The 20,687-nt window shown below is 41.8% G+C and overlaps 1 protein-coding gene across 2 annotated transcripts in view; it reads left to right on the top strand.

Moving 5' to 3' along the window:
- Positions 1 to 20,687, top strand: part of EIF2AK2 (eukaryotic translation initiation factor 2 alpha kinase 2) — a 1,554,704-nt gene that overhangs the window by 684,060 nt on the left and 849,957 nt on the right. For both annotated transcript variants that reach the window (XM_044057939.1, XM_044057874.1), the window contains exon 11: positions 4,174 to 4,279. In XM_044057939.1, the coding sequence (XP_043913874.1) occupies positions 4,174 to 4,279 (106 nt within the window). The remainder of the gene's footprint in view (positions 1 to 4,173; positions 4,280 to 20,687) is intronic.

Genomic DNA, 20,687 nt, shown 5'->3' with positions numbered 1-20,687 from the left:
ATTGGACAAATTCTGCACAAGGACTCCCCACAGCCAAGCTTGGAAAGTGGATGCCCTGTCCTTCACCTGGGAAAGTCTCTCAGTTTATGCCTTTCCCCCTCTGCCTCTCTTGCCAAAAGTTCTGCTAAAGATCAAACAAGACAAACCAAGGACAATACTGTTTGCACCAGACTGGCCACGCCAACACTGGTACCCCCTCTTAAGCAGTATGTCACTGCTGGATACATGGCACCTGCCTCAGACCTCTTCCCTGATGTCCCAGCAGGAGGGCCAGATTCTGCACCCCCAGCTTCAAACCCTGAACCTTGCAGCCTGGCTAATTCCCTCAGCTCTCCAATAACATCACTCAGAAGCAGGTGCTAGATGTCATTCTGGAGGCCAGGAGGCCTAGTAGTAGAAAATGCTGTGCTGAAAAGTGGAAAAGATACTGTCCCTGGAGCCAGACTCAAGGGTTGGACACAACAGTGCCCAGCTTACCACATATTCTTCAGTACTTAACAGAGATGCTCCACAAGGGCCTTTCCTTCTCATCAATTAAAATTCATGCCTCCACCATTTCAGCACATTATAATACTCTTCTGTGTGGAGTCTGCATGTCCTCCCCGAGGTCGAGTGGCCTCCGAAAGACATGCGTAAATGGGCGTGCCTTCGCTGAAGGTTGGGCGTCGGGCTGGCAACTTGGCACCATAAAAAAAAATCTACTGCCAATCATTAGCAGACTGGAGTTCCGCTGTGGTGACCCCTAACCGGGAAAAGCCAAACAACAACATAATACTCAGCCACCCCTCTTCTCTCACCCCCTGCTGAAACAATTCCTCAGAGGGGCCAAAAATTTAAGACCACCCAGGAGAGCCCCTACCCCAGCCTGGGACCTTAACTTTGTACTGGAAAAACTCACTCTACCTCCTTTTGAGCCAGCTGCAACTGCAGAGTTGAAATTCCTTTCTAGGAAAACTGCTTTCTTCCTAGCCGTCACTTCAGCAAGAAGAGTGTCTGAATTTCAGGCCCTCATGGCAGTGGAGCCCTTCATCATCTTCCATGCTGACAGGGTGTCCCTCAGGGCCAATCCTTCCTTTATGCCCAAGGTGGTATCCAGTTTGGCCCTTAATCAGTCCATTCATTTGCCTACCTTTTTTCCTAATCCACAGAATAAAGGGAATGAATACTGCACTATTTGGATGTGCACGGACAACTAAGATTTTATTTGGACAGGACTAAGCCTCTCAGAAAAACTGAACAGCTGCTAGTTGCCTTTGCTGCAGGGGCAGAGGGGAAGGCCATTTCAAAGCAAACCATTTCTAAGTGGATAGGCCATTGCATTCTTTTCTGTTATAAGCAACATGGAAAACCTACCCCTCAGGGGATAAGATCACATTCCACCAGGGCTGCATCTACCTCTACAGCCTTTCTCAGAGGTGTCCCTACCAGGGACATCCTAGAAGCTGCTACCTGGAGCTCTGTACATACCTTCACCAAGCATTACCACTTGCCTTTGTTTTCTAAATCCAGAGCTGGTTTTGCCACTGCAGTCTTGCAGGGCTTAATAGCTGGTCCTAATGCTGTGTAACTTCCTCCTCCCTGACTTAGCTTTGGGAATCTACCCAAATGTAATGACTGCAACAGTGAAACATGAAAAACATAGTACAGTTGTGTACACTTACCATAAATGTAGATGTTTGAGTGTATTCACTGTTGCAGTCCTGGTTACCATCCCTCCAGCCCCCTGACTTCTCTTGGCTGTACCTTTCTTCTTGTTTGGTGTATTTCAGATTTCTGGTGTATTTGCTTTTTGTTGGAGGTGTAACCTTTATATATGCATAATTGCTTCCCATTATGGGGGCACCTGACATCTGGGGCAAGAAAAACTGATTTAATGGCACCGGCCGCATGATTTATACCCCTGACTACCTGACTTCATGGAAGATGAGACAGCATTAGACTTTGATATTCAGGCCGGCTGAGGGCTACCTGCAGGCAGATAACCCAAATGTAATGACTGCAACAGTGAATACACTCGAACATCTACATTTTTGCTAAGTGTACACAACTGTGCTTTCTTTTCCTTGCAATAATGTCACGCATGTAATGGTAAAGCTAGCTGCAATAATAGACAAGAAAAGAAAGCATACATTTATTTTTTATGTTGTTGTGTCTTTCGGCTTTTCCCAGTTAGGGGTCGCACAGCGGAACTCCGGTCCGCTAATGATTAGCAGTAGATTTTTACGTGCCGAGTTGCCGGCCCTGACGCACAACCTTCAACGAAGGTATGCCCATCCACGCATGTCTCCACATAGAAGACGCTCTAGCTGAGAATCGAACAGGACAACATCTTACTGTGAGGCAACAACGCTACCACAGCACCACCACCGCAGTTACATTTATTTTTTATGTAATGTATTTATTTTATCTAAAATGTGTTTACTAGGTTAGATCACTGATCGTAAGTGATCGACTTCAATTTCAGCTTGGGAATACTAAGAAAAGTCAGAATTATATTTAGTTAGAGATAGCAACAGCATAATGAAAACACATCTGTGAAATACATTTATTAGGTAAGAAAAATGTAAAGTGTGTATATACAATTGTAATGCACATTAATTGCAGTAATCAAGACAACTCTCATTTAGAAAATGAGGTGTCTGGTAATTATCGGTGTGTGTTCTCTAAGTGGGAGTGGCGGGATAGTTGAGTGGAGTGAAGTTATGCTACGCAAAATAGATTATATGAGTGAGAAGTGTAGAATGGTGCTGTAAAACATGACATATGAGGTACAGAAATAGTGTTACTAGCTGGAGAAAGAGAGTAATTTACTTCAGGGTAGAAGATGTGGATGACATTTAGCTGGCGAGAGGAGGTAGGCCTTTAGCTGAGTCATACATTTAGGGTAAGATGAAGTGTCTTTTATTTGGGAAGAAATTCTTTCCCAGACTTTGGGACCTAGTATAGAGTAGTAGTGATCTGTGCAATGGAGGTTTTTTTCCTAGGGGGTGGGGGTGGGGTCGCATTGTGGGACAGAGTAGAAGTGGTTTCTGGGGCTGTAAGAGGAAGGTTGTCTAATTAGTTTAGCTACTAGGAGGAGATAAGGTTTGGTTGACTAGGAGTTTGAATAGTTGGGATCCTAGGAGAATGTCAACCCTTTGTTGAAAAAGGAGACATTTGGCTTTTTCAGTGTTTTACAGTAGTATTCATTTTTAAAGATCTTTATTAATTTCACATATTGCATAGTGACATGAGTACACATTCAACTGTAAAATAGAAAACAAACCATTCCAAATATTTTTTCATGCATTATGCAAATATGATTTCTGTCTTAAGTGTTATTAAAGCACATATCAGTCAAATCTTTTTTTATGACTGGATCATTAAAGAAGTTGGATATATAGCATGTCATTAGTGAAGTGTGAGACAGTTTCAGTTGGTAGATGGAAACGGTGAACATAGGGATATAATTGTTGATTATATAAGTAAACATTTCACTGGATATGAGGAAGCATGCATATGATATACATAAAGTTCTTGGTATAAGTGGAAAGGGGAATAGGATTTAGAGAGTATACACCTGGAGGCCCACTAAAAAGACTCATAAAGTGTTTTTACTACCCTCAGAAGTGAAATAAAAACAGTTGCCTGTTCACCAGGTGGACTAGAGGGGAGGTGGTTTGGATATGTTTAAGGAAGTACCAGATAAACTACTAAAATAAATTATTAGTGATGGCTGCAATAAGAAAGGATGGAAATCTGGCTGTTTTACCGAAATATGGGATGTACGTCTCAAAAGTGGAAGGAATATTTAAGAAGACTGTCCAATAGCCGAGGGAAAACATAAAGTTTAAAAACTTGCAAAAAAATGCATTCTAATTAAATATGTATGATGCAGGTAAAAATATTGAATGCATTTTCTTTTAGAGAAAGAAACAGGGAAATGAGAGAAAAGATATATATAACATTCATGTTTGATAAATTATTTGTAAGTTGCACTCTCTTCTTTTGTAGTATCGTAAAAAGGCAGGATTGTAAAACACCTAACACATAATTCATTTTAGGCAATAATTTTCATATTATTTTACTTGTACGTAATGTACTTCATTTAAATTCATGATAGTTAAACATATACCTGTGACTTATGATGATGGTACATGTCTGCATATTAATCTGTATGTTTTGTCACAACAGTTCTGATCTGGCTTCAAAACCTGTTTACACAACCACTGAAGGCAGTTCTGTTGTATTCCGTAATGAATCACAGAAGGATGCTGCTTCACCTGCTTCTACAGTTCTGGTAAAATATTTTTCTGTTTTTGGTTGAGATAATTGAGCTGATGCTGTTGTTGTTGTTGTGTCTTTCTTTTCGGCTTTTCCCGGTTAGGGGTCGCCACAGCGGAACTCCGGTCCGCTAATGATTGGCAGTAGATTTTTACCTGCCGAATTGCCAGCTCTGACACACAACCTTCAACGAAGGTACGCCCATTCACGCATGTCTCCACACAGAAGACGCTTTAGCTGAGACTCGAACAGGACAACGTCTTACTGTGAGCCGACAACGCTTAATTGTGTGGTAGTACTGACCCTTCCCCAGAACCATTTCTATAGGAGATTTACTTTTCACTGCAGTAGAATTTTCATTCTGTTCTTTGGGTATGCTTTGCATACTTTAACTATCCATTCACCCAGAGCAAATTTCCTTTGTATAGTTTTTACTTTAAAATTTTATTTTATAGTTTAAACTGTTTCATTTAATTAAGATTATGAAACTGTGAGCAAGCATGCTATGTTAAAAAAAAACATGTAATGTCACTGAAGCAGTCATTTACATCTGAATGATTCTAGAAGCAGAAAGGCTGGTGTTTTAAGAAGTGCTATTTGTGTGACATAGTATAGTTTTATCAGAGTACATGCATACTGATAGTCCCATTCCAAAAGGTATGTGAGGCATTGCAAATGATATCTGCCATGAAAGAGGCACTCCACCAGATTGCAAACAAATTCTGAAAACCTAAGGAAGTCAAAATGAGAAGCAGGGATTTTTGTAAGTCAATGATACTGAATAACAAGGGGCTGTAACATTATTCCTCTTTAAAAAATGAGGGAGTGCACCAGTCCCGTAAGTATTCATGGCATAAAAGACACAAGGGCAACAGTTATGAAGAGTGAGTAACCATCCTCAGGAGTGCCGTGGACAAAAAAAAAAAAAAGCAAAAATACTTTGTGGTATAAAGTGGCAAAGCAGCATTGCATGTGTAATATACAAAATGTGGTGGTGGAGCTGAGCACTCTGAGCACTTGTGAATGGAACATAGTATATTATGCATGACACCCCAGGAGTGGGAGTGCGAGTGCGAGGAAGGGAAAAGGGGGGAAATAAGCAGAGGTTTATATAATAGAAATGTGGTATGAGATAGTCCAGCAGAATAAGAAGGGACAGGAAAACAGGCAAAGGGGAAAAGTGAACACAAACAGATATAAGGCAGCAAAAGGCTGATAAATGCAAAAAACAAAACAAACAAGTGGGATTAATATAAATGGGACGGCAAACGCAGAGGAAATAGGAGGGCAGCCAAGGAGAATAAACTTACAATGGATAAGTAATGTTAGGGAGCCAATTCAATGCCTGAAAAGTAGAATTCAACAACCTGTTGTAGTGTGCATCACTATTTATCTTAAATGCAAGTGTCATGCCTTTACTCCATAGCTTTTCTGATAATTTATTATTGATATCTTTAGCAGCTTGGACTCAATTCACATTCTTTTTCTGAGGGTTACTCTAGCCACCGACACTGTGTAAAGCTTGCACTTTACCAGCTTGTTATGGTAAAAAATAACTGCATGTAACATAGCTCAGCAGAGTACAGTTATCTTCTTTATTATAAAAGAACACACATACGTGGGAGACTAAGCACGAAGTCTGGTCTCCTTGAACAAGGCAACTGTAATCATTTTCGTACTCTAAAAGCTTACGAACAAACATTTTGTTATGTATCAGACTATAGCCACTGACTAATTAAAACTAAACGTGCTTCTGTTCTGCTAGTAAAGTATTTGCAGACCCTTTATCTGTGCCTTTCCATATTAGGCACAAGTTTCCATTTTGAAACTATTAATGTTGTCACAATCCACTATGTCAACAGGAAATAGAAGTATTTCAGAACAGACCTAAGCTCTCGGGATGCATCTTGAAACCATATGGATTTCAGTTCTAACAAAGTTTTGTTTGTTTGTGTCTTTCGGCTTTTTCCCATTTAGGGGTCGCCACAGCGGAACTCCGGTCCGCTAATGATTGGTAGTGGATTTTTTTACGTACCGGGTTACCAGCACTGATGCGCAACCGTTATGTTGTATAAAACACAAAACATTTTCCCTTCTCAAATTGAATGCAGCTCAGTAGTACCAACAAACATTTCAGCTTTACGCTGTTATTTTGCCTCTGATTTATTAATATCTTGTTACAGCATATGGCTGTGTTACAGACTCTGGCAAAATTATTATTGACCCCCACAAAGCTTACAATTTATATTAAATGTTTTGTACCATGGCTTTCTGTGTAAGGCTGCCACTGTGCTTAACATTAAATGCAGTTTCTGCATGATTGCTTGTTATCAGATGCCATCTTGGATGCCTTAGGGGCCACATGGCATCCATTTCATTGTATTTTGTAATATTCTTAGCAGTTTTAGGCTTCATTTTCAACTCATTTCCTTATTTTGCACACCTTCAACAATGAACATACCTCTCAAGTGTACCTCATTACGAGGAACGTACCTCATTTGGGGTCTTAAAAAGTTCATGTTCTTCTAAGTTCCTCAAAGTTCCACATTGAAAGACTCTGTCACACATTCAGTGTTAGGAATTTTTAAGTGAAATCCATTATAAATAGAAATTAATCATATTAATTAATTAAAATATCTTCTTTATAAGCAAAACCAGCATATTTAACCATCCTATGACCTTCCTAGTTAAAGTTGGTAGTAAGCCATTGGTATGTGTTCCACATTTTGCCCGTTTGTTCCACATTATGAGGGCTAGTGATGTTCTTCGTATTTCACTGTTGCAGTCATTACAATTGGGTTATCCTGCTGGCAGGTTACCCTCAGTCGGCCTGAATTCCAAAGTCTAGGCCCGGCGTCGGTTGCTGTCACCTCTTCCCTGACGTCAGTGCACCATGGGTATACAAGATGCAGCCGACGCCATTTTCTTCAGTCTTTCTTGCCACACGGTGCCCGAAGCAAAAGCAGTTCGCAAGTGCCGGTCGGCCAGCTCCTGAGATTTTCGTGTTCGAATTTCAGATCCGAAGTCTTCACTAAAAGCTAAGTACCCTGTTGGGGAAACATTTTTCTTGCTCCAGACCGATGTCAGAAAAAGTTAATAATTGTTTTTTTTTTTTGTGGGATGCAAATACCTCATAAGGACTTTCATTCTTACTGTATTCCTTGCCTAGGCCCTGACCACGACGTTGCTAGTTGCCGGTTTTGTGCTAGATTTAACCAACGCACTATTACGCTTCGGTACGATTTCGCATTTCACTATTTTGGCAGAAGATTTAACTATACAATGTCGTCAGCCATCCGACTACTGGAATTCACAAGAAACGCAAAGAAAAGGACAGGCATCCAAGGTCCAAAACCGATGATGCAGCTTCTTCTAAGCCAGTCGCCGGTTCTCAGTGAGGCGCCTTCGCAGCCCCTGACGACCGCTACTTTACACTCGCAGGCTGCTACCGACACCCACGTGGAGTCGACCAGGCCGCTGGAAGCTCAAGGTATTGGACCTTCGGAAACTATTCCATCAAATGAGTCCGGAGCTGCTCAGCAGGCATCGGCTTCTGAGGGTATTTTCAGACCTACTCAATTATACGTTAAAACGACTTCAGCTTCAAAGGCAAAGACTAAAGCACCTTTAAAGACAAAGAAACAAGTACAACTGCCTCACGGACAGGCCTCCATGCCCAAAAACAGATGCTCAAAATGGCCGAAGACCTAATTACTTTGATCAGGGGTTCCCATCCCCCTCCTGATAAGAGGCCTAGGCAAGAGACAGAATATGAATCTTCAGATCAGGTTTCCATTTCATCTGATTCCTCTTCTGATCAGGAATACTCTCTTCCTCCCTATGAGGATTCTGATGCTGAAGAATATATCCCTTCAGCCTCTCCTCCTGAGGATTATTCTTTTGGGGAAACTTTACATACCATTAGGGAGCATTTCCACTGGGGGAGCCAAGATTATTCAGAATTTAAGAAAAGGCTCAGAGACTTCCTTTTACTACCACAACATAGGCCCATAGCTATTCCACCTGTGTTAGACATTGTAGATGATGTCTTTTCAGAGTCCAGTCTGACCCCTGACTCCTTACCTCCAGCTCCTGTTAAGCCGGATAGGTACTACAGGGTTCCTGACTCTCGTAAATTCCTTTTCAAAAACCCTGCTGCTGACCCAGAAACTATCTCTTAGGGTCCCAAAAGGGGTCAAGGCTTCCACTGCAAAAAACCCTACTCCCTCTGACAGGGATTCTAGGGCACTGGACACATGGGGAAAAAATATTTATACTTCTGCTACCTTGGCTATAAGGGCTTTAAATTGTCAGTTTCCTATGCTCAAATATCAGCAATATATTATGTCACTGCTTAAACAGAAAATGTTGATAAATTCTGAATGTGCAGAAAACAAAGAAATGCAGGATTTATTGCATGCAGCTGAACAAGTTGGAAAGCAAACTTTGCAATGTGGTTTTGATTGTCTGGAGGCCTCCTGCAGGGCCGCAGTTACGGGTTCTGTCATTAGGAGGCATGCTTGGTTAAAGAAACAAAATCTACCCGATCATGTTAAAGCAAAATTATTAGATGCTCCATTACAGCATGATACTTTGTTTCGTGTTAATGCAGAAGTGGTGTTAAAGAAAATGGAGGACACGGCTAAATCTATGCAAACAGTCAAGGATTTCTTACAGGTACAACCACCAAAATTTAGCAGACACTGGCCTTCAAAGAATTGGTCCTTTCCAGTGTCATACAGGCCACAAAGGGGCAGATACGGATGCCCTAGAGGCAGATCTCAGCCCCAAGGTTCGTACAGGTCTAAACAATGGGGTGCTTCTACCTCCAAAACTGGAGAAGACAAATCACAGCCATATAGGAAACAGTCCCAATGACTTCCCCCTGCCTGCGCCAAGCACTTATCTTCTGGCAGCACCTTTAGAGGGAAAACTAGCACTTTTTTCTCAAAATTGGCACATAATAACCCAGGACAAATGAGTCTTAAACATAGTGTCACAAGGCTACAAGTTTCACTTCCATACCCTGTGTTAAGTTACACATTACCTTGAGAATGAAGACAAATACAGTTCTTTCTCTCTTTCAGTGGTATTTATTAACTACAGTACACTCGTGTGGGAGCCTCATGGAAAAGCACCAGGGAGACTCCCAGAACAAAGGAATGCACTAGCTAATATACTGTGAATATTGCTGACGGTACAAAATATAAAATGAACCAATTAGATTGTTATACAAAACAATTGACCAATCAATGATTTACCCGTAAGCATAAAGCAGTTCACATCATTATATCTCTGGGCAGAGAAAGAAAATCTGATATACTTCTATATAAGGCACATTTCCTGCTTTCAAGCAGACTCTTGTTTTTCAGTAATTTTCCACTACTCACAGTTCATTCAAAGTTCATAGTACACAGTACATCGTAATACATGCAGACTGTCACATACTCAATTCCTTCAAACACGTGCTTTGGCTGTTCATATTCTACACCTGCCAAGGGCAAACGGTTGGCCAGACCTGCCAAAACATCAATGGGCAGAGGCACAAAAACAAGTGTCATCCCTCATGGACATGGGGGCCATTCAACAAGTACCAGAGCAAGAGCAGGGACAGGGATTCTATTCAAGGCTGTTCTTGGTACCCAGAAAGGACAAAGCCTGGAGACCAATACTGGACCTATCTATTCTAAACACATATCTGGATATTCCAAAATTCAAAATGTTGACTCTACAGCAGCTTCTGCCCATGTTGGGCAAGAAGGTTTGGCTTGTGACTTTAGATCTAAAAGAGGAATACCTGCATGTCCCAATCAGACAAACATGCAGAAGATACCTCAGATTCAAAGCTGGCTCAATGCACTACCAATTCTCTGCACTGCCCTTTGGCTTATCTATTGCACCCAGGGTCTTCACAAAGTGCCTGGCACCAGTAATTGCATACTGCAGACAAAGAGGAATACAAATATATATTTACTTGGATGACTGCCTCATTCAAGCAGAGAACAAGGACATTCTACTACAGCATCTGGCGTTTGTAAAGAGATTACTACCATGCCTAGGGTACACAGTCAACGAACAGAAATCAAAAACTAGTACCCTCTCAAGAGATAATATTCCTGGGTGAAGCTTAAATACAACTGCCCAGATGGCTTATCTCACGCCAGACAAACAAGGACAACTGACTACCTATTTCAAACTGTTGGCAACAAAGGCCCAGTTATCTGCAAGAAAAATTCTGCAGGCTTTGGGCTTCATGGCATCCTGCATTCTACTAATTCCATATGCAAGACTGCATATGAGGAAACTTCAATGGTACCTAAAAAGTGTTTGGACTCAACAATGCCACAGCCTGGAAACAATAGTTACTCTCATTCCCTGCCTGCAACAGGAGTTTCGATGGTGGGTGAAGGCCTGTCACCAGAACAAGGGACAACCATTCACTCTACCCCTAGCCACACAGACTTTAACAATGGATGCATCGGATTATGCCTGGGGAGCCCACATGGCAGGAAGATGTATTCAAGGCACATGGTCCGCAAACCAAATGCATCTACATATCAATCAAAAAGAGATGCTAGCTGTTCAAAATGCTCTGACAGCCTTCAAGGACCTACTTCAACCGGGACAACTACTGATAAAGACAGACAATACCACGGTCATGTGGTATATAAACAAGCAGAGAGGCACTCATTCTTACCCCCTTTGCAGACTAGCCATGACTTTGTGGGACACAGCATTGACTTACCAAGTACATCTGCAGGCACAATTCCTGCCAGGAAAGATAAATACTCTGGCAGACGAACTAAGCAGAAACCTCATGGATCCCCACGAGTGGAAATTGGATCCACAAGTCTTCAGCATGGTAACAAGGAAATGGGGATGCCCGGACATAGATCTATTTGCCTCATCTCACAACTGCCAACTGAAGAGATTCTGCACAAGGACTTATCACAGACAAGCATGGAAAGTGGATGCCCTATCTTTCAGCTGGAAAAACTTAACATTATATGCCTTTCCTCCTCTGCCTCTCCTCCCCAAGGTACTCCTAAAGGTCAGACAGGAGAAGCCAAAAATGATACTGATTGTCCCAGACTGGCCACACCAGTACTGGTATCCAATCCTAAGGAACTTGCCTCTATGCCCAACCTGGACCTTACCTCAAGTGCTCATCTACTGTCCCAGCAGAACAATCAGATCCTGCACAGCCAACTCAAGACCTTAAATCTGGCAGCATGGTGGATAATGTAGTCATACAAAGCACACCTCTCACTAAAGTGGTGATGGATGTCATTTTGGAGGCCAGGAGGCCTAGTACTAGAAAATCCTATGCTGGAAAATTGAAGAGATTCTGTGCTTGGAACCAGGCACAAGGAATTGACACAGCTGTACCAAACATTCCTCAGATTTTGCAATACTTGACTGAGATGCCGGACAAAAGCCTATCCTTTTCATCTATAAAAATTCATACCTCTGCCATTTTGGCTCATTACAATACAGATCCACCAATCTTTTCTCATCCTTTATTAAGGCAGTACCTCAGAGGGGCCAAAAATTTAAGGCCTCCAAGGGGATCACCAATACCTGCATGGGACCTCAATTATGTCTTGGAAAAACTCACCCTGCCTCCTTTTGAGCCAGCCGCTACAGCTGATATAAAGTTTTTATCTTGGAAAATGGCTCTGCTCCTAGCAATAACTTCTGCAAGACTAGTCTCAGAGCTACAGGCACTCATGGCTGTGGAACCTTTTATCATTTTTTATCCAGACAGGGTTTCTCTGAGGACAAACCTGACATTCATGCCTAAGGTAGTGTCCAGTGTGGCCCTTAACCAAACTATTCATCTGCCTACCTTTTATCCAAACCCACAGAATAAGGGGGAGAGAATTCTGCATTCCTTGGACATACACAGACAGCTACGCTTCTATTTGAACAGAACCAAAGCTTTCAGAAAGACAGATGAATTACTAGTGGCATATGCTGCAGGATCACAAGGAAAGGCTATCTCAAAGCAGACTATTTCAAAGTGGATAGGCCACTGCATTCGTTTCTGCTATTCACAACATGGCAAGCAGTACTTAAGGGCATTAGGCCACATTCAACCAGAGCAGCAGCTACTTCAGCAGCCTTCCTCAGGGGAGTACCAACCAAAGACATGTTAGAGGCTGCTACTTGGAGTTCAGTGCACACCTTCACAAAGCACAATCACTTACCACTCTAGTCTAAATCCAGGGCAGGCTTTGCCACTGCAGTTCTGCAGGGCCTAATAGCCACTCCTAATGCTATTTAGCTCCAGCCTCCCAACCTTAGCTTTGGGATTCAACCCAATTGTAATGACTGCAACAGTGAAACACGAAGAACATAGTACAGTTGTGTACACTTACCATAAATGTAGATGTTCGAGTGTATTCACTGTTGCAGTTCAGGTTAACCACCCGCCATCCCCCATTTCTTTGCTGGAACTTATCTGTACTTCTCTATTCTATACAACCTATGTGGTGTATTTGCTTGTAGATGAAGCCAAAATATATACTTTGGTGCATGCATGTTTTATTGACATATTTTTAGCCTACCCTTTTGGGGGCACCTGACATCTGGGGCAAGAAAAACTGAAGAAAATGGTGTTGGCTGCATCTTTTATACCCCTGGCACACTGACATCAGGGAAGAGGCGACAGCAACCAACGCCAGACCTAGACTTTGGAATTCAGGCCGACTGAGGGTAGCCTGCCAGCAGGATAACCCAATTGTAATGACTGCAACAGTGAATACACTTGAACATCTACATTTATGGTAAGTGTACACACCTGTACTTTCCTCATTTTGGACATGGAAGGTTGAGAGCTATGACAATGAATGCTGAAAAGTTGACTAATGAACCTGATTCCTCAGATGATGAGTAGACCAGGAAGAGTGAATGGCATTTTGTCAGCACAGCTATCCCCAGAAATGGGTGAGGTTTTGAGCTTAAGGCTAATAGTCCACAGCGAAGACCATGGACTTTAATCCAGCAGTGATTGCATTACATATGTACGTTAGCTATTAGGTGAGATAGTGAGTAAAAATGCTGTCTGCCGATGTCAGGATAGCACTGTACTGGGATTTGATGATCTCCTTGATCACTTAACAATAAGGATTCCCCGTCTTCAGAGCCTCAGGCACTGATGATATGCCAGATGGGTGTAGAGGAATGAAAGATTGAGGATGGACTCTGGGACAAGCCAGATGGGAAAAACCAAAAAGAACTTTCAAAAAAGAAAGTTCACTTGCAGTATGCACATCATTAGCCTTTTCCAGTGTCATATATGGTTATAATAATAGTTTTCTCCTTAGTCTATCATTTCTGGTTCCACACACTATTCTGTCTCTGAACAAGTAAATCAATGAGATTGTCGTCCTCACATTAATGGTCTTGCAGTCTGTGTTACGGCCAGTCATATAAGTATCTATTGATTCCTGAAACTTTTAATTTCTAGGGAAAATCATATAGAGGATTCTTCTTTGGCTGTCAGTATTCTTGAAATGTATTTTATTAAACAGACATCTTCTCTGTCACTCTTCTAAAGTAAAATTCTTAACTAGCTTGTATATATATCCTGTTTTGTGATGGAACACTACACGTTGCATTTTTTAAATATTTTTCTCCAGGTCCCCTTACAGTGACATATAGTGCAAAACATTGAATCCATACTTTCTAGTTTTAAGAGAGGTTTTCCTGGATTTTCATAGATGATTGAGGCTGTAGAGCTGTCTTCCCAAACCAAAACAATAAATTGAACAAATGAGGTGAAACTACTTGGTGGTTCAATGGAATGCCAAATAATGAAATGAATGAGGCTGATGTAAACCACTAGAATTAAATAGTTTTATTAAAAAAATGCATGCAAAAATGGTAAAACATGAGACTAAAGGCAGAGACTGGCAAATGAATTGCTGAGAGTTACTCTTGGCCTTCCATTCTGTATGGATACAGTTAAAACCAGTTTCATAGTTTCATAGTATAGTACTAGGCAATCTACCCTGGGGCATTTGTAAGCCTAGCCATAGTGATGTGGCTTTTGCCACCCCATGAAATGGTACAAAAATGTACAGAATAAATCTAGAATACTGTGCCTCTGTCTAGTAGTGACACAATGAAGGTCCCCTTATATAATAGAATTAGTTTACTGTGCCCCTGTCTAGCAGTGGCACAGATGTGACCCCTGGAGTAAACTTACGATCTCCCATCCACTCATCAAGATTTCTCTTGAAGAGAGTCAGTGAGGGGCTCTGCCTAATACGAACTGGGATCCTGTTCCAAAGCATGGGAAGCCTCTGGGTTATGAATCTATCCCTCCAGCATGTCCTATTCATACTTGTGCAGAGGTTTAAGTCTTTAGCTCTCGTGGTCCTGATGGATTTGGATTTTTTGAGGTGGAGCATGTCCATCAGATCCTGATTGGACATGGCCTTGTACGTCAGGCAGAGATCACCTCTGAGCAGGCGGTATGCTACTGAATAGAGCTGAAGTTTCTTTAGTCTGGCAGAATAAGACATATGTTGGAGACCCGTGATCCTTTTGGTGAGGTACTTTTGTGGTCTCTCCAGCTGTTGCAAATGCCGGGTTAGGTACATACCAAATGGGGCATTGTACTCAATCATGGGTCTGATGAGGGAGGAATATAGGGTACAATGACATCCTTGGATCTGGATGTGAATCCCTTCATGATGAGGTGTGCAAGGTAGAATGTTTTTCTAACCACTTTGGCAACGTGGGTGTCAAATGAGAGGTCGCTGTCTACTTGGGTCCCTAGGTCTCTGATTACTTTTTCCATACTCAGTGGGTTGCTGTCTATGTGATAATTTGTGGGTACTTTGTTTTTTCCAAAAGGGATGACTATACATTTTTGGCATTTAGTTTAAGGCCGTGACTATGGCACCAGTTGTCCGTTTCAGTGAGGCCTTTTTGTAGGATGTGTGTGTCTGCTGGTGTATCGACTATGGCGCCTAGTTTGCAGTCATCTGCGAACTTTGTCAGCTACAGCCCTCCCATGCTTGCTTTAACATCTGAGAAATAAATGCCGAACAAGAGGGGTCCCAGGACAGATCCCTGTGGGACACCACTTGTGACTGGCTTTGAGTCTGACATTGCTCCAGCGATTTTAACTTTATGGGTTCTGTCCTTTAGCCAGTTTGCAACCCATCTAGTGACATAAGGGTTTACTTTTAAGCTGTTTAGCTTATCTATGATGCCTGAGTGGGGTATTGTGTCAAGGCCTTAGCCAAGTCCAGGTATGCTGTATGGACTGCTTTGCCCTCATCAATGGCTCTAGTGACTGTTTCAAAAAGTCATCCAGGTTTAAAAGGCAGGATCTGCCCTTTACAAAGCCGAACTGGGTGGGGTCAAGTGTCTGTAGGTCCCCTATGTCTCTGTTTATGAGTTCCATAATGATTCTTTCCATAGCTTTGCAGACCAGGCTAGTTAAGCTTATGGGTGGTAGTTTCCAGGGTCTGTAGAGGCACCCCCTTGTGGAGTGGGACCACTGTTGCTGTACGCCAGTGTTCAGGTACATATCCCAGTAAGGCTAAGGTTAAATAGCATTTTATGTGTGGGTTTAGCTCCTCTTGAGTTCACGTAACACGCACCCGGGATACCGTCAGGTCCCATTGATGCTGTGTTTTTTGCTTTGTTTAGGGCGGTTCTCACTTGGACATCTGAGATGACAGGGAGATTACATTCAGCTGGGTTAAGTATTTCTTCATTTGGGGGTGAAGGAGGGGAGAAATTTGCACTGAACCTGTCAGCCAGAATGTTAGCAATATCTGTGGGTTCTGTGTATTTTTGTTGTTGTGAACCAACTCTGAGCATATCTGAGGGTTTCCATGGGTTTCTAACATAGCTGAAGAAGGCTTTGTGGTTATCTTTAGTGTCCTTAGCAATTTTTCTCTCAAAGTTTGCCTTGGATGTTTTTATGAGAGAACGTAGTTTTCTGCTAATGTTGATCAGAGATGTCTTCCCTTCATGGGATTTCGCTCTGACGTGCAGTAGCTTCCTTCTTTTGTTATACAATTTGTTTATGGCTGAGGTCCACCAGACAGGACGCTTACATCACTGCAGAAACACAGCAAGTCATAAAAGCATAGAACCAGTGAAAAAAAGCAGTATTGGGTATCAGAAAGAATTCATTTTGAGACTGTGTCATATAAATACTGGTTTTAAGAATATTCACAAATGTCAGTGATGATCAAGTAGAGGGGTGCACGCGCAGCTGCTTACTGTAAGAATCTTTAATGAAGGCTGGCATACAGTTAGTGATCACATGACTCGCTATCTTTTTAGTCTTATTTTTCTTAAAAAAAATATTATCCCCTTTTCACTTATATTATATACGTGTTAACACTCACAGAGACTTTCCCATTAGTTAGAGCTGTCTTTATTTTTTATTGTTGGTCGATAGTGAGAGTGAGGCACTTGGAATGGATAGGTCAGTGGGCTAGTATGTGGTGAGATTAAGAGACTTGCAAACAGGCATAGATAACATGGGCTTGATTTGAAATAACTTGTTGCATTGAATGTATGGGACTCACTACTGTAATAGCATGTTTTCTTTCATTATTGTGTGGAGCAAGTATGGCTCTTTTTTGGTTTGATTAATGGCAGTAAAAGGGCAAATTATGGTAGAATACAATTTCTTTGCAATCCACTGTTTAAGTCATGCAATTAAATAACTTGTAATAAGATGTTACATTTGGTTGTCGAGAAATATTACAGTGTGATTTGGCTTTAAATGTGGAAGCTCATACTTCTCTCCTGTCAAATGAGGTGACTTGAAGCATGATTATTTAGAATGTATAGAGCAGATGCAGTAATGGAGATGGCTACTGCAAGTATAGTGATAGTTCCTGCTTCATACGACATAATAGCAAGCAGAATATCCATGAAGTGAGTCCTCGCAGTTTACTGGTTATGTCTGCAAGTCAGCAGTTATCAGATTTTTGAAAATAGACTAATTATCAGTCACAGCAAATGATACCAAGGTACTAAAACTCAAGATTACAAACAGAATTACCAGTGTAACTGCAGAGTCCAACTAAACTGAACTTAAAAGGTTATGTGGTAGTTTTGGGGTGAACTGTGCTAATGGAATCTAGACACTGGTAATCCCCCATACATACCATTGGAATGCATTTCTGTAGCTGCTGCTTTTAGGGCTGCTGTCGCTGGCTCCATACATAGATTTGCCTGGTGGTCTTCTGAAACTTTTCCTGAGACTGTTAAGGTCAAAATATTGAATAGCTTTCTCTGAACCATTGCTGTTATATAGTCATCCGTCTGAAAACTTGCTGCAGTATTTAGATGAGCAGGGCATGGCCATGGTAAAAAAATTGCATATTCTTTTCCCAAAGTACATCAGTATTTCCTCACAAAATCCTGGCCTATTTTTGGGAAACATATTAGGCAACAGAAATGCAGGCAAAGCAGGGAGTTTTAAATACATCAAGAGCAAAAGAATGCTAGGACACTACATCCTTAGCAAAATCCATACCTTTCACCCTCCCCAACTGTCATTGACAATTTTTCGTATTTATTGCCACCTCTTCTTCACCACAGTAAAGCCAGAGACAGATTTTCTCTATTTATGAAAGAAGTATGTGAAATCCCCACAGAATCTGGTTGAGTAAAACACTACAATAAGAAAAATACACAAACTGCAGCAAACAAGCCAGTCCCGAACAAAAACACAAAACCAAAAAAATGAGTGGTCCAACTAACACAGCCAAATCCAGTTTAAGAGCACACAAAATGTTTAATAAAAAAGATAAAACAGGTGCTTTCAAGCATTAAACTCTTCTTCAGATCATGATCATGATAAATGTTGTGTGTTCTTAAACTGGATATGGCCATGTTAGTTGGAACACTCTCAACAAGACACACCACTTGCTGGGGGGGACTACCAGTAAGGGTACGACACAAAATTTGTTTCAGAGCCAGTTCCAGGTCTTAGCTCAAGTACATCAAATATCTTCATCTAAATTAACATTTAGAATAATAGACATGTACATACCACATTATAGATGTGTATTGAAGTATCACTTAATATTAAAAATGGACTTTCTTCAGTTCAGAACCATCTTAATATGCCACGTATTAATGCTGTAAGGAATGAAAATGAGTTTAGAGGTGAGACTTCTGAGAGTTGAGGTCCTTGATTGAAGCATTTTTGGGGGAAGTACCTTTGAAACAACAGTGGGAGTTAAGAATTTAGTGGGGAATAAATAGCAGGGCACAGCTAGGATAATGGTTAAGGTCTTTGCCTTCATGCACACAGTGCAAAGTTTAATCCTGACCTCTGGCCAGTGTCTGTATGGAGTTTGCATGTTCTGCCTGTGTCTCCATGGATTTCCTCCCACCTCCCAGAAACATACTGAGCGTTTACACCTCAAACTCACCTAAGGCATGGAGTTGTGAACAGTATCTGGCAACATGATGGAAGGGCAGTGTAGCAAAGCCACTTAGCTTGAGATCCAGAGTCTACTACTCAGAAGGAGGATAAACTAGAACTGGTGTGGGAGTTGTAGTGAGAGAGAGGCATCAGAAGACGGTGAGGGATGTCATGAGAATTAGTGACGGACTCATAGCAGTCAGACTCTAGTGTAAGGATAGGGCAGTATGCATTCAAGCAGCAGTTGCAGGGCCTAAGAGATAAAGCAGAACAATATAAGTTGGAGTTAATAATGGGGGACTGAATGCACATATCAGGACAAACAGAACAGGATAGTAGCACTGTCTGGGTCCACATGGTGGGAAAGGAAGGAGAACCCATTCTAGACTTTTGTCTGGCAAATAGTTTGATGGTGGCTAACGTATATGGTTCAGCCATTGAGAGACAGAAGGTCACATGCAAGAGTAGTCAACATGCAGCTCAGGCAGACCTCCTCCTAGCAAGGAAAGGGCACTGTTGTAGAATCAGCGACTGCAAAGTCATCCCCAGTGAAACGGGCACCCCACAGCAAAAAGGGGTTTATATCACATAATCAAAACCCATAACATCAAACTCGCAAATGAGCAAATTTTCACATAATCGAAGTGCCTGGATTTATGTCACACTACAGTGAAGATCGGGAATTTTGCCCTTTCCTCACTGTAGTGCGACCTTGGAGTAGGAATATATATTTAGTGGCGGTGGGGGGGGTGCAGCCCCCCACAATACAGTATTCTATTATGTGAAAATCCACGCATTTGCACATTTGTTGTTATGAGTTTCGATTATGTGATATAAACCCACAAAAAACAATGGATGCCTCAATCAGCTGCAAGCAGAGATCAGAGAAGGTTCTAAGGTCAACAGAAACTAGGCTGAAGACCTGAAAGTTGACTGGAGAGGAAGCAGAAGAGTGCAAGAAAATACTCATGGCTCTAGCACCTCAGGCATAAGAGAAAAATAGATGGAGTTGAAGAATGGCAGCATGTCAAAACAGCAAGTGTGAGGGCTACAGAATAAATATGTGGCTGAGCCAAGTATGGAAATAAGGTACATAAAGAAAGCTTGTGGTGGAATGCAGAACTCCAGGAAGTCATCACAAAAAAAGAAGGAAGAACAGGAGGAAAAAGTGGGAAATAGAAAAGATGGACCAGGCTAAGAAGGAATACTGGTTAGCTAACAAAGAGGCTAAGAGAGCAGTTGCAATAACGAATAAACAAGGTATCAAAGGCACTCTACCAGCTTCTAGAAAGTGACTCAGTAGATGCATAAAGAAACTAAGGCAAGGACAGAAAGATAAAGAAGATAGTCATCAGACAACCTTTATAAGCCATACCTCACTAAAAGAATCACAGGCCTAAAGCAGATGCCCTATGCTGACCGCCTTAAAAAACTCCAGCTATACTCTGTTGCATATTGTCTACTCAGAGGCGATCCCTGCTTAACATACAAGACCATGTCAAACCCAGAGCTGTTGGACATGCTACACTTAAAGAAATCTCAATCCCTCAGAGCCACACGCTTCAGGGATCTAAACTTTGTCATCACAATAAGCAAAACATGCTGGAGGGATAGGTTCCTGACCCAGAGATTCCCCAGACTCTGAAATAGACTGCCCATACATGTCAAGCAGAGCGCCTCCTTGACCCTCTTCAAAAGGAACCTTGACGCTTGACGATTGGATGGGAGAAAGGAAATTCACCCCAGGGATCACGTCAGTCACCCTGCTAGACATGGGTCCAGGGAAGTAAATAGTGTGGGAAGAAATAGCCAGGGAATTGTTATGGCTACGCTTGTATAGGCCCTAGGGCTGATAGCCTAGTACCAACCTATGAACCTATACCAACAAAACCTGCTTACCAGTCCACAGGGCATCAAAGGCAGATGTAAGGAGTATTTCCAGCAGCTTGTGAATGAAAAATACCCCACCGAAGCTGGATTGCACCAGACAACATACAGTGAAGTA

The sequence above is a fragment of the Protopterus annectens genome, chromosome 1.part0 (assembly GCF_019279795.1).
Source record: "Protopterus annectens isolate FY-2018-M chromosome 1.part0, PAN1.0, whole genome shotgun sequence".
In the NCBI taxonomy this organism is placed as follows: domain Eukaryota; kingdom Metazoa; phylum Chordata; order Ceratodontiformes; family Protopteridae; genus Protopterus; species Protopterus annectens.
This window is presented reverse-complemented; position numbering and strand designations above follow the sequence as displayed.